The sequence below is a fragment of the Cicer arietinum genome, chromosome 3 (genome assembly GCF_000331145.2).
Source record: "Cicer arietinum cultivar CDC Frontier isolate Library 1 chromosome 3, Cicar.CDCFrontier_v2.0, whole genome shotgun sequence".
Lineage (NCBI taxonomy): Eukaryota > Viridiplantae > Streptophyta > Magnoliopsida > Fabales > Fabaceae > Cicer > Cicer arietinum.
Genome location: NC_021162.2, coordinates 65,727,376 through 65,742,595, shown reverse-complemented (window position 1 = coordinate 65,742,595; position 15,220 = coordinate 65,727,376). Strand labels below are relative to the sequence as shown.

Below are 15,220 nucleotides of genomic sequence, written 5' to 3'. Positions count from 1 at the left end.
CCCTTACCTGCTGATTGGGGCTACCCCCTATCCGGCGATAGGCGTTACTCCCTATCGGGCGATAGGCACTACTCCTTATCGGGTGATAGGCGGTAGCGCTTATCGGGCGATAGGGAGTAGCGTTTATCGTCCGATAGGGGATATCGTGTATCAGTCGATAAGGGATAACTTCTATCGTCCGATAGGTGATAACGTCTATCGGGCCATAGGGAGCGTCTATCGACTGATAGACATTATTCCTTAGCGATAACGTTTATTGTTCGATAGCTGCTAGTGTCTATCAAGCGATAGTATCTATCAGGCGATAACAACTATCAACCGATATGCGCTATCTTTATCAGTGGTTAGGCGTTATCCGTCAAAAAAAGGATCACTTTAAGATGATCATCTTCTGGTTATTGAAAATGAATCAAATCATATGGTTATATTATAAATATTTGATTTTTACTTTAATCACTTTAAAATTACGTTGGGAAGGATTGAGATGGACCACTCTAAAACTTTTTAGTGTATAATAATTAAATTTGTATTATATTTTATAATAAGAGTTTAATCTTTATAAAAACTCTTTAACTGATATATAAATTAAATTTTTATAATAAATATATATTTTTATTTTATATTTGAGATTATTATATATATATATATATATTTGTAATCGCAAGAATATAATTCTTTTGTAACATGAATTTTATTTTGGAAATCAATTGAAATCTTCACGGAGTTATAAAATTGTTTAATAGTTTAGGAGAGTACAAATAATATAAAAAATCACGAGTTCAATTTTCTTTTGATAAAATTTACAAATAATTATTAATTTTGATTATTTTAATTTGTTTTTATAAAAATAAAAAAGAAATGTGTTGGAATGATGTAGTAGTGAAAAATTATGGTTGATTATCTTTTAATTTTATGCCCATGACTACAAAGCATGCATTTGACGTCTCAGTGAACAAGTGTAGGCTAAGATCAATTCTATGACTGAAGACCCTTTTAGCTGAAATCACAACGTCCAATTCCTTATGTAATTGTTGATTCATATTAATAATTAATGACAATGATTGCAAGGAACACATAATCACAATGATATATTTACGGTGGGGTTTAAGTTGCGTTAAAAGAATTATCAATATGTTTTCCATGTGATGTGCCTCAATTAAAATTGGACAATTCGAATCACCTATCTCATATTTATAAATACTATTTAATAATTCTTTTTATAGATATTTTATGTTATTTTTACATTGATCCTATTATCATTAATGATGTTAATCGAACCATGTGCTTAGGAAGATAGATTTAAACAACTCATCAAGGAAAATGTTTGTGTTTAAATTTTTTAAATAAAAATTTAGAAGTCTTTAACAAGTAATAAATTTAATATAAAATTTTCAAGAGTAAAAAATTCAAGAAATTACACATAGAGTGTGCCACCATTCAATTATTGGTTCTTTTATTGAATGATAATTTCAATTTTATTTACATCAAATCTTAATTAACAAATTTCATTTATATAGAGTCTAACTACAGAGTTTGGTTGTATTATGATAAACACTTAATTTTTATATAGAGGTTAAAACAGTCGATTATCATATCTAAGTAGTCTGCAATGTTCATACGACTAATCTAGTTTGATTCAACAATCGATTCTTCGATTTAAGTTGTTTGTCAGACTTATACAATTAATCTACTTTGATTTAATAGTTGGTTCTATAATCTTAGTTGTTCCTCCCATTCACATAATTAATCTTTTTCGATCTAAGTTATTTGTAAATACTCTTACGACTAATCCTATTTGATCATTGATCTAAGTTGTCTATACTACAAATACAACTAGTCAAGTTTGACCGGACCGTCATTTGTTTGATTTAACTTGTTTGTAATACTCATACAAAAATAAGTGAACCATAGTTATATACGTGAAAAATCTTATGTAGTGTTTCGTATTGGACAGTAAGTGAACGCTAATTTGCACAATGATATATGAAATATTCTGTGTTAAATCAAAATCTTTTTTGCGGTCTTTAATATCTATAACCACGAAAAAGTTCACGCGTCACAATGTGAACTAAGGTTCACTTACTATCTTATATTATTTTGGTCCGACACAATTGTTTTTATGAATCATAGTGTAAATAAAGATTCAAATATTAGATTATTTGTCATGAATAACTTTGGGATCTTTCTAGGTTGAAAATTTACAAATTGAAAGGAAATCGCGTTTTGGTGGAAAATGCAATATCTCGCACTATGCAACTCAAAGTCACACGTTTCTAAAATGAGGTGAATTTAAACTATAGAATCATTGAAAAAAGACTATGAAAAATAAGAGATATGAACATATGCTACCGAAAATAAAAACTAGTAAAATTTATAGATTATGGTCTGATGTAAATGAAATTGGAATTATCATTCAACAAAGGAGCAAATAATTGAATGGTAGCACACTTCAGGTGTTATTTCTTGAGTTTTTGGCACTTGAAATATTTACATTAAAAATTTATTCTTTGTTAAAAAAATCTAAACTTTTATAGGAGAGTATTCATAATGTTTTAAATATGTTTGAAAAAAAACATTTGATTATTAAAATCATCCACATCAGTTGACTTAACATAAAAAATAAAAAACAAAAAAAAATTCTCTAAAGACTAAATAAATATATAATAAAAGGTTTAATTAATATGCAAGTCCTTGAACTATTTAGAAATTTTTTATATAGGTCATTCAACTGAAAAAATGTAATTAAGTACTTGAACTATTTTATTTTTTAAATCAAGGTTTTTTTGTCAAAGAAATATTAGTCAATAATTAGTCAATATTGATGTAGCATATATTATATAGATAGATCCATAAACTAATTTGCAGTTTATAAATAAGTTCTTGAAATAATTTAAACATATGAAAACTTTTTTTAAAAGTAAGTATAAAAGGACAGCACAAGGAATAAATATATAACTAAATTTAGGATCGTAGTGACAATAGTTAAGAGAAACTTACCCAAAATCAGAAAGACAAAAATCAGAAATATAAATAAGAGCATAGGACTTTACACATTAGCCGTGACGACTCGACGGGGTAAAGATAGATTTTACTTTTTCTACGGGTCTGATTGATTGGAAAAAATCTGTATTTATTTTTATTTTTATCAAATATAAAATTTAAGTTATATCTCTGTCTGCATCCATATCAATTTATATATATAAAATAATAAATTTAAAAATCATATTTATTATTATTAATATAATAAAATAATAATAATTATATAATAATTAAATTAAAAAATATTAAAATTATATTTTTTTATAGAGAATGTTATAATTTTTAATATTAAAAAATTTAAATATATTAAATATATATATATATATATGTATATAAAATTTAAAAATGAAAATAATATTACTAGCAGAGTAGATGTTGATATCAACACTCCAAACCTGACTCGGCCTTTAATTTCGAGAAAAATCTGTACCCCATTCAATCAAAGCAGATTTTCTTCGTTTAAATCAAGACGAGTTTGAGTAGATACCCGTGAATGCAGACTTTGTTGTCATCCTTACTTGTAATTAATCTCAAGAACATCAAATACAACTAATTAAAATTTAAAATAAAAACAACCTTGGCATTTATGAAAAAAACCCTCACTAATACTGATTATCAAAACAAAGCCAAAGGTTTTGTGAATAAATATAGTCACTTATCAAATTTTATTCTTCAAAAAGAAAAGAAAAAATTAATAAAGCAATGAATTTCTCAAAGTCATTAAACAACGATGATGGGAACATCAAGATAAATTGTCATTTTTCATGTACATATCCAATTTTTTGAAATTCATCTTCAATTTGTAGTATTCTTATACAATGCCTTGTGATATTGATATTGAGACAGGTAAAATCGAACATAACTAAGTATGTAATATTAAATTCATTGAATTTTTTAAATCCAAATATCAAATAAATATCTTTTACACACATCTCAAATGCTCAATTTAACCCAAGAGAAGATTAAGTTAAATAGATGCTAGTGCAACTAAATTGGGCACAACAATAAGACACAAAACTAAAAATTATATAGACTTCTAAGCATTATTTATTGGGATCTAACATCATCAATCTCAACTTTATACCCTGGTTAGGATTACAAGCACAACTAATCCAAGTTCCTTAATTATGTTATCACAACTAAAGTCCTTAAGAATGTAACCAACATTGAATTTGGATTTGAACTATCAACCTGCAGGAAACCATACAAAAAGTACTTTTAATATCTAATCTATATTATTACTCAATAGGACTAACCTAACCTTAATGTAATTATACAAGTATCACTAATTAATATGATCAAGTGCAAATAAGAATTTCAGTTAGCCCTATGCTAAAAATATTAAGATGCAGACCATGTTTCCCTTGCAACAAATGGAGAACATCAGGAAAATATTAAGAATCAATAATAGAGATTTAGAAGAGGAAAACAAAGAGTATAGTAAAGACAAGATATCAAGAGAATACACCACTCACCTTCAGTAGCCGTGGCGGCGGCGGCGGCGGCCTAACCTCCTTAATTCAGCAGTCAACCACGAATGCGGCGACCCCTGGAATGTTTTCAGTCATCTGTAATGAAACGGTAAAAGTAAGAGAGATAAAAACTATAAAACAAAAAAAAAAGTTACAAGAATACTAAATTATATATATATACACTAACCTTTGTAGTTTCTTACGAGGCATTTTACTGGATCCTTGTATCACATCATTCAAATCTTCATCACGATCAAATTGAGCATTGTCCTTATAAATAACAGTAAGATATGGTGCGTATAAGATTCCATCGTACCAAAATGTCTTCATCTCTGGACAGTCTTTAAACACTATCCATTGAACATTTGGCAGCTCAACATAGGAAGCATTTGAGTCTTGGAAGCTTCTCTAGATCAATTCTCCACAAAGATGGGAATATGATCTTCTGAGTAATAGGATTACAATTATTATTATTCCTTATTATCTCTTCCATCTTCTCGCATTCACAAACCTTAAGACGTTTCAAATTTGGAAGGCTTGTGGCCATGGAAACATCCAGAAACACACATCTCAAATCATCACATTTTTCTATGTGTATGGCTGTCAAATCCTTAAAGCCTAATATGTGATCATGATTTTTCCAAATGTGCTTCAGTTTTGGCAGCAAAGACAACCATATCTCATGTAATTGATAATGCAGCATACTATCATTTGATCCTTCAAATATCTCTTCTAAGTACTCACATTCTCGCACACTGAGAGTCTTCGGATGTGAGAATAAGTGCATCGTGTTGGATTGTACGCAATTCAATAGCTTGTGACAATTTACAATTTCAAGTTTTGCTACTCTTTTGATGTAGCCAACCAGCTCTTCATTGATATCTTTAAATGTCTCTAATTTTTGCAACTCCACCTACACATAACATACATAATTAATGTAATCTATTTTATATTCAAATTTCCATATAATGATCAATGTGTGTGTCTCTACCTTGTATTTCTTCGAATTTTGAAGATAATGTATTGTTAAATTAAGATCTCCATGTGTGGGCACATCTTGAAACTCCCACGTTAGTGTATGAAGGTTGGGTGTTTTTACAATAACATTTGTTTGGGGAAATGTTTTCATAATTTGACACTCTTCAATTGATGACATCATGATATCATAGTCGTATACTCCCGAACAAAAACACTTCAGCTTTGGCACTTGTCTAAATTCTAACGCCTTTAATTCTACAAATGAAACTTCAATCTTATTATTATTGCAATTCATGTCTTCGTCCTCTTCAATAGTGTACAATGGAATATCATAGTCATAAACTCCAGAACAAACACATTCCAAGTTAGGAAGACTCATAAGTGTCAATTCCTCCAACTTAGGAAATAAAGTATTGACTATGTTGCCTCCTTTAGTATTCTTGTTTTCCTTTGTAACTATCTCCTCCATCATTTTACAATCGATAACTTCTAGTTTTTGAAGTTGCACCAGGCTTTTGGACATGGAATGAGATAGCAAACTCTTCAAATTGTGACAAGTTGAAACACAAATATTTGTTAGGTTCTGAAAGCTTACAACCTCTGTAATATTGTCTTTCCATATGTGACTCAAAACTGGCAAAAAATCCAATGTCATGTTTATTAGTTGATAATGTGTGATGTCATTCCTTTCTCTTGTACATTCTCTTCCTGATTCAAACACCTCAACTAGTGAATTACAGTTTCTTACACTAAGTTCTTTCACATGTTGAAGCTTTTGTAACTCATTGAACGGAACAAGAAACAAAAGTTCATGAAACGCTTCAATATTTATTTTTGAGTTTTGGATCAAGTATTCTTCATTATGATACATGCTCCATCTCAACATCTTGGATCCTCGTGATGCCACCTGTGAAGCATACGTTAATGTATTTTCCCAAACTATTACCATACATTTGTAGTCAAAATAAAGTTATTAATTAATGAAACATATATATAATATGCGACATACGTACAAATTCTTTAAATCCTTGTATAGTGGCATTGATGTTGCTGTTGCTCATATGTATATAGTCTCTGTGAAATGATTCAATTACCAAAGTGACAGTCTCAAGTTTAGGTGTGTTCAAAAACCCTCTTGAAAAAACTTCCATATTAGGACAATTTGTAATTATCACTATTTGCAACGATGGAAAATAGAATTTATAGGAACCTAGGCAAAAGGCCTTAAGTTGGGGTAGCTCGTCAAGAAGTAGATTTTTCAAATTTGGGAATGTAATCTTATTACTTGAACTTTCTTCTATCTCTTCTTCATGAGATATTATTTCTTGCATGTTTTTGCAATTATATATTTCCAGCTTTTCAAGATGCTCAAAAGTACTTAGTGATAAATGAGAGAATAGAATGTTGATTTTGTCACAAGCTTCTAGGCACAAATTAGTCAGGTTTGGAAACAAAGATTCATCTATGAGTGGACGACATATTATTCTTCTATGATCTCCCTCACTTTCACCCTACAAAATTTAATTCATTATTTGTAATTTATGTAGTATATATTTAGTTAAAATATAAATCCAAATAAAACAATAAAATAACAATCGAGTTTCTTTTAATATGTATATTAAATTATTTGGTATCTATTACTTTTTATCTATATATTTGAGCCGGAAAAAATACAAAACATAGTGGTAAATAATTTTACTACTCACCATGTCTTGCTGTTTGTTCCAAGACTCATACATTTCAGAAGAGCAAAATCTCACAAGATTTGGAAGTTCTATAAGGTAAAGAGACTTTAATTGAGTAAAATAGTTTATCGTATCTTCTCTCTCTTCTCTTCTAGCCACAATGATCTTTAAGTTGTCACAATATTCAATTTTGATTGTTTTCATATGTGCTGGAACAACCAAATTGAACTTTTCTTCAAAATAAAATACTCTATCCAACAAATCACATTTTACTATGCTAAGCTCTTCTAGAATAGGCATATGACTTTTTCCTTTCTCGGTCTTCTTTTCAATTATGGATGGTATATGATCCTCCAATGCTCGTGTTACTAATATTTCCTGCTAACACAAAATATTTTCTCAAATAATACTTTTACTATTATATAAAACATATTGAAGGGAATCTCTCATCTCAATATATATTATATAGAATTAGAGACAACAACATGCATAATGTTTAAAAGTATATGTAATGAAATCCATACCTTATTAATTCTCTTACTTGTGGTTCTTTCACGAATATATTTGGGAAGAAATGACATGCATCTTGTAGGGGGGGAAATAGAAGAGCTTGATTTGTCATCTTTTGTAATTGCTGAATAGGTGACATTGTTGAGGTCATTTTCTTGATTTGCATGGATATGAGTTGGTAGTAAAGATATTTCCAACAAAGGACACTCATAAATTTCAAATTCTCTTAAAGATGGATATTCTGAATCAAGAGAATCCGAACAAATACTCACAAGATTTGGAAGATCTGAAAGTGATAAATTGCATAGTTTATTGAACCTAATAGTTGTAACATGTCCTTTATTATCACCCTCTTTAGCATCTCTGCTACAAATCACTATATTTTCAATCTTTGTGCAAGAGCTTATTTTCAATACCTCAAGATTTATAATTGCTTCAACAATGTTGGAAGGAAATACATGTTTTAAAGAGTTACAATTTGAGATTATTAGAAATCTCAAATTCTGAAAGCCTTGAACACAACTTGAAACATTACCCCACACATATAACAAGTTATGCAGGGCTAATATCTCCAATTTTTGTAGCTGAGGAAACAAAAAATCTTGTATATCACTGCTAAAATCCAAATGTCCTTCCAAGTCAAATATAATCTTTATGGAATAACAATCTTGTAATAACACTGTTTCCAATTTTGGGAATTGTTTCATCCAATTAGATGAAAATAATTTGGCACTAATTGATGAGTCATCCTCAATGTTTGTTGAATCAGTTAATTTAGTGGTCAAACTCAATCCCTGAACACATAATAAAAGGACATATTTTTAAACTCATATAGTTAATTCCCTTTCTTCCAATCGGAAATATTTTATGTGGTTGTCATTATAGATAAGTATGTTTGAGTTGATGATAATAAAAAAAATCATGATGAATTTAAATGTGTACTTGGATGCTCAAACTTGAATGAAAATGAATAAAATAAAGATAAAATAAAAATAACTAACAAAAATAAGTTACTCACACGATGAATTTGAATTGACGGATTCAAATAAACGTTGTTACTGAAACCAATTAGATTTTTAAGGAATTTCAACTCCAATATCTCTAAATTTGAGAACTTGATCATTGATTTGTTGGTTTCAGAATGAATTGGTGCACGAATTATTTCCTTCAACTCAAAAAGATTCTCTAGAGACAATGATTTGATTAGTGGTAAGACACACTGAGGAGAATTGCAATCTATAACACACTCAAAATTGGGGCAAGAATCAACCCTTAAATTTTTGATGCAATGGAGTCCAATTTCATCTAATTCAAGTATGACGCTTTTCAAGTCCTTCACTTTCTCTAATATGAGAATTTCACATTTCTTGACCAATTGCATGGTCACCATGCTCTTCTTAATAGATTTGTAATTTAAAGCTTTTAAATGTACTATATTTGACTCTAAATATCCACGACGCACTTTATGAGAAGTATAAGGAACTACATAAACCCAAAAATTTTCTAGGTTTTTGAATATTACATCATGAGATGAAATATTTACCTTCCATTTGATTTCAAGAACCTTCAACCGAGAAAAAAGATTCATTAACTCTTTGATAACTTCTTTGTTTATCAACCAAGGAAAGTTTTTTATCCTAAAATAAAGTTCTTCCAATTGGGTCAACCTTGCTAAGAGATTAGGTGAAATAAAATTAAGACAATCACATCCTGTCAAATCCAATAATTTGAGTAATCCTAAGTTACCAATTTGAAGTGGAAGTTCTTCAATATTTGAGTTGGCAAAGCTTAGAATTTGTAGTTTCTTAACCTCCCTACCAATTATAGATATATCACCAACATCACACCCTTCTAGTTGTAATGTGTGAAGGTTGACAGAGGTGTGAAAATGAGATGAGATTTTTGGAATGTACAATCCTTGAAAATTTAAAACTTTGAGTTTACTCAAACCATGGATGAAATTCTCTGGCCACGAAATCCTACCTTTTTCTTCACTATGTGATTGCACTTGTAAAAGTTCAAGTTTCAACAGGAATGTCAGAGTCCTCTGGAAATAAAGCACAAAGAAAAAGAAAAGATTTGTGCTCACTATCCAACCAATGAAAGCTAAGTTGAATACGTGAATATACACATTCCTGCATGTCTGAGAAGGATGATGATTGAGAGTTTCTCATGTGTTGAAGTGCAACCTCCCATCCAATCTTTTTCTCATAGCTAAGTGTTCTTCCAATTAACACCTTAACCTCTTTCTTCTACTTCCTGCGTTTTCAATTCCAATTCTAAACCAACAGCAATTTGTCTTTGGATTTTTTCGTAATCGGGATTTTGGGAAACCACAACCATCACCACTTTATCCCACAAATGCTAATCCTTTTAAACTCATCATCCTTCAGTTTATCTATGACAGACATTATCATTTTGTTTCTAGACTCAAGACTTTTGATATCATCTGTAAAGATCAAATCAAGCGATGGTCGAGCTTTAGGGTAAGCAATAAGTTGAAGTTTGTCTCTTTCCACCTTAAATCTTGTAATAGCTTCTGATTTTTCACTGCCTTTCTTACCCAATGAGTAATTCAACATCAAATTTGGACACATTAGGTGGAATTTCGTTTCCTTTTATGCTTTCTGCATTCACCCACCCTTGCAACCATTGTTTCCAAGCCTTCAACTCCTCGAATTCTTCCTTCAATTTGGATATAATTTTTTTGTGTTGGATTAGGTATTTAAATTGCTTCGTGACAAACTCCACTCCCAATTCTCCAAGTTCCGAGACACCTTCTTTTGATACTTCAATACAAAACTCCATCTTCCTTTTCCTTAAATGTTGGTGTTCTCCCTAAATGCATAGCTAATCAAAATAATAATAATAATAATAATAATAATAATAATAATAATAATAATAATAATAATAATGTAATAATAAACACTTTCCGATTATAATATATAGATGCTTCAAAGAGAAAATGGGTTAGAAGAAGTTTCTTTTTTACTGGGGTCTCAAAAAAATTATAATTTATACAAATTCAGAAGCATGAATGATACCACTAGGGATTATATATATAAACAAATAAAAAAGTATCGTTAATTAAATTCCAATGCTTTGTCCAAATCAGAAACAAACTATGAAGAAATCGAATCAAGTTATATTAAAGTTTCTTTTTGTTTTGTTCTCCGGTTAATCCACTTGACGTACGTAGATTTATTTAAGGAGTAGATTTATTTAAGGAGAGCTTTCTTCACATAAAGAAAACATATTTTGTTTCTTATTGTTGTATTAAAAGAATGTTCACAAAACGATAAAAATAAAAAGTTGTAGATGTGATTCTTATATCTTTATATATATTTATGTATAAATGTTGATATCAATCAATCTTAAATAATAATTTCTTTTAAAAAATATAGTCAATTTAGTAAAATATTTTTATTATAAAAATATGTAATTTGATTATTTAATTTTGAAATAAACTAGTATCTTTATTTTTTTGAATTATTTCAGTTTCTAATTCAAGAAATGTTTAGTATACAACCAAAATTTAGAACAAATACATTTATTTTTGTTGAATCATTCTCTTTTATATTTGAGACCAAAGAGAGTAAGAATTTAATTTATATGTTTGACTTGTAGATAACTTAATCGTGATTCACACAAGAAATTCATTACGTTTATATTGAAATGACCGGTTGTAGTTTACTAATTTAATATATTATAACCATTTTAATATTTTGTTCATCTTTAAAAAAATTAATATATAATTTCCTGTTAAAAAATGACATATATTATTATTTTGTTCAACTTTACAATAGATACTTCAAAGAAAATGGGCTCAAATAAGGTACATATATCTTCTTCAGGTGAACAAGATAAGACAAGGTTGGAATGATAAAATATAAAAAGCCTCGTTGGATTCCAATACTAAGTCCTACATTGAAGGAAATTGTGGCCAAACAAAACAATTTTGATGCATTAGTTTTTTTTTTTTTTTCTTCCGCAACTTATATGCTTTTTAAACTTCAAAACTATGTTATAAGAATCACTTCTACAACTTTTTCTTTTTATAACTTAGATGCTTTGTCAAAAAAAAAAAAAAAAAAAAGGAGTTATAAGATGCAAAATATGCTTTCTTTTCGTGAAAGAAGTGTTGAGAACTAAGACAATTAGGGCCTTTGGTTATCATTCATCTTTCTTTTTTGAATTGAAAAGCATTTTCATTTTTAAAATTGTAAAGATTAGCAAATGCATTTGTTTTTTTGTATGATGTGTAAATATAATTCCTTAAATTTCTAGGATGTGTAAATATTTAATGATTAATTTTGTTGATAAAAAAATAAAATGAAAAATATGTGGATATTATTAGGTGGATAATAATGTATAAAATTGATTTTCATATCACCGTCTATATATATGTTAATTTTATATCTATTCAATAATCTGATTACAACTTTTTATAGTTCAGAGCACTTGCAAAATTATTAAACCTTACTTTGATTATCCTCCCTTCAAATGGTGGGAAAGCAAAATGAACTATATAAATAATTTTGATTTCCTCTCATATTCTTTTAAAAATTTAACTAAACACAAAATCTTAAAGCTATGTTCGGGGTGATTTTTGGTAGACCTGTCAAAATGAGCTACCTCGCCCGTTTAGGGCCAACACTAATGAGTTGCATATATTTTTTTAATCGGGCCAAAAAATATGTTTTAATATGGGCTAAAAAATACTACCGAGCCTAGCCCTAAGCGGGTTGAGAGTTGGGCGGATAGCTTGCATGTTTTTTTCAACATCTTTTTAAATTTTTTTGCAACTCTTTTAATTTGAAAATTTTCTTTAATGCCTATTTTTTTTTTAATTATTTTTATGGTATATTGTAAATATATTATAAAGGAATCAATGTGAATGTGTGTAAATTGTAAATCGATATCTAGCTCAATTTAAATGAGTGTTGCTATTGAAAAATGGATGGGTAAGTGAGTTGAAACTGTTTTTTGGCCAACTTTTTTTTTGCGTATGTAGTTCAATTTTACTATTTTTAATTTTTGTTTAAACTAGTTATGGAGACAAAGGGTTAATTTTGACTGAGTTGAAATTATTAGGCTCAATCCATATATTTTAGCAGACTGTTCTAAAAATTTTAGTTTTAGTTTTGAGTTTTCAATTTCAGCTTTCCATTTTGAGTTCTGATTTTCAATTCTTAATTGATGTTCAGTTTATATTTTATTTAAATTGAATTTGTCTCTTCACCGTGTCTCATTATGAATTCACTAAATATAAAATCAAAATTGACAAAAATAAAAGTAAAAAATAATATTAAATTTTAATTTTTTTTTAAACAATTCAAATACTATACAATTATAATGAGATAATTGATAGTTGACGGTTGTGGTCAGAACATGACCGATAATGATTATAGTGGTGGACGGTGGTTGGTTGTTGGTGGTGACAAGTGTCGGAAATGGTGGTGGTCAAATGTGACTATGTGAGTGGTTGGTGGTGATGGCGATTGTCAGAGATGAATAGTCGATAGTGTTCACGGTGTGCAAAGGTGATGGATGAAGGTAGGTGGGTGGTGATGATGTAGATAGTTAGAGATAGTGGCAGTGGTCGGAGGTGGTGGTTGCGGTTGTTAGAGATGCGTGATCGGTGGTGTTGGATGTGGGGGTAAAGGTGGGTGGGTGGTGATGATAAAGGTGGTCAGAGATGAGAGATGATGGTTGATAGAGGCGACATAAGTGGTCATAAATGATGGTGGTCGGAGATCGTGATGACAGTTGTTAGAGATGAGTGGCTAGTATTGTTGGCGGTGGTCGGACATGGTGGCAATGGACAGAGGTAAGTAGTTAATGATGTTGTGGTGGTGGTCAATTAGAGTTGGAGTGATGATTATATCAATAATGACATGTTAATTTTAAATCAAAAATAAAAATTATAAAACATATTAATTTTAAATAAAAAACCAAGTTGATCATATTTTACTTAAACTAGTTTTGATTTTAAAATTTACTTTAAAAATTAAAAACTACAAACTCACAATCACTCATAAAGCTATAATTATCTCCCTCATTTCCTCTTCCCTCCATCTAACTCTAACCAAATGGACCTTAAAATTCAATGGAGTAAAATTTCATTTATTCACGAAGAAGTTGTGGACACCTAAAAAAAGCTAAGTGTAAAATCGTGTTCATGTATTTAAGTTGTAGAAGTTGTGGTGTGGGCACCAGAGCATGAGTCCTTGGAAAAAGTTGTGTGGATATGTTTAGTAGTTAAGTCTCTTTATACAAAATTTTAAATATAAATAATATTTTATAAAGTAAAAGTGGCCTTAAAAGAGATAATTTATTTTTGTAAATATAATAATTATGGAATACAGAAAATTCTCCCTTTAGTCCAATACATAAGAGAAAAGTTAGTATTCCACTTGTACTCGCCGCTTTTATTCTCTTCTTATTTTTTTTATTAATCGGCTATTTATTTATTTATTAAAGAGAGTTAGTTTATAATCAATCTTTAATCTAAAATTATTTTTTAATTTGTTTTTTATTCTCTTTTAAATTAAATAAGTAATTTTTACATGTAATAAATCACTAATTAATAAACTGACATATATTAACAATATGATTAATTGATTTTAACTTAATAATTATATTTTAAAATATAATTTCTTTTAAATAAAATAAAATTCTAAGCGTAAATAATAACCCATACATTGCAAGGGTATATAAACACAGTCTAATAATATTTTACCCAAATATGTTATCAATTTAATGTAATTTTAATGATACCAAATTAATTATTCAATTGTAACCAAAAGAAACTAATTATTCAATTACTTTGATGATTTTTATCTCAAAGATAGTAAGCCACGTTTTCAAATGTAGTAGTAACTCATTATCGATGTATAAGAAACAAATGTATAAAACTTGCTACAAGACAAAAGCATGTTAAAAAACACCGGTTCATACGGCCTCTTCTCTCTCTCTCTCTTTTTTTTTAAAAAAATAAATAAAATAAAAAATTGACTTTCTCTTTCTCGTCTTTTTGTGATTTAAAGTCTTTTCAGTTAATAAATTCTAATTAAACACATATTAACTATTACAATATGAAGTATTGAGTTATCGATATTATTAAATAGATTATAATATCTTGAAATGTTGAATTTATGACTTCGTAATTATGTGATTTTTTAATAAATATATTTACTATTTTGTTTATGAAAAAAAAACTATATAAAAGAAAATATGATAGTTAACAAGTTTTGATTGTCCATGAATGGATTACCAATAATTTATTACGGGAGGAGTATTATGAATTTCTGATAGCCGAATCCAAATACATTTCCATGTTTACGTTACATTCTAAATAAATTAAAACTTATTTCCGATAGAGTAATGAATCAACTTTAGGAATATCTTTGTAAATAATTTTAGGAATATTTTTCGCTCCATAAATTGTATTTGTATCTATTTAGTTGATCAGATTATCAATTAATACTTGTGTTCATCTAATATGTCGTCTTTTAATACCTTATTTTTAACTTA

General features: G+C 28.8%; 1 protein-coding gene across 1 annotated transcript; it reads right to left on the bottom strand.

Moving 5' to 3' along the window:
• Nucleotides 1-3,997: 3,997 nt before the first annotated feature.
• LOC101489052 (uncharacterized) lies at nucleotides 3,998-10,492 on the bottom strand. The gene is given in 12 exon segments (XM_073366508.1): nucleotides 3,998-4,230; nucleotides 4,515-4,607; nucleotides 4,699-4,893; nucleotides 4,895-5,424; nucleotides 5,503-6,396; nucleotides 6,503-7,000; nucleotides 7,196-7,552; nucleotides 7,699-8,478; nucleotides 8,703-9,853; nucleotides 9,928-10,041; nucleotides 10,044-10,279; nucleotides 10,281-10,492. Coding segments are annotated over 11 exon segments (4,971 nt in total). The 3' UTR covers nucleotides 3,998-4,230; nucleotides 4,515-4,603.
• Nucleotides 10,493-15,220: the final 4,728 nt, after the last annotated feature.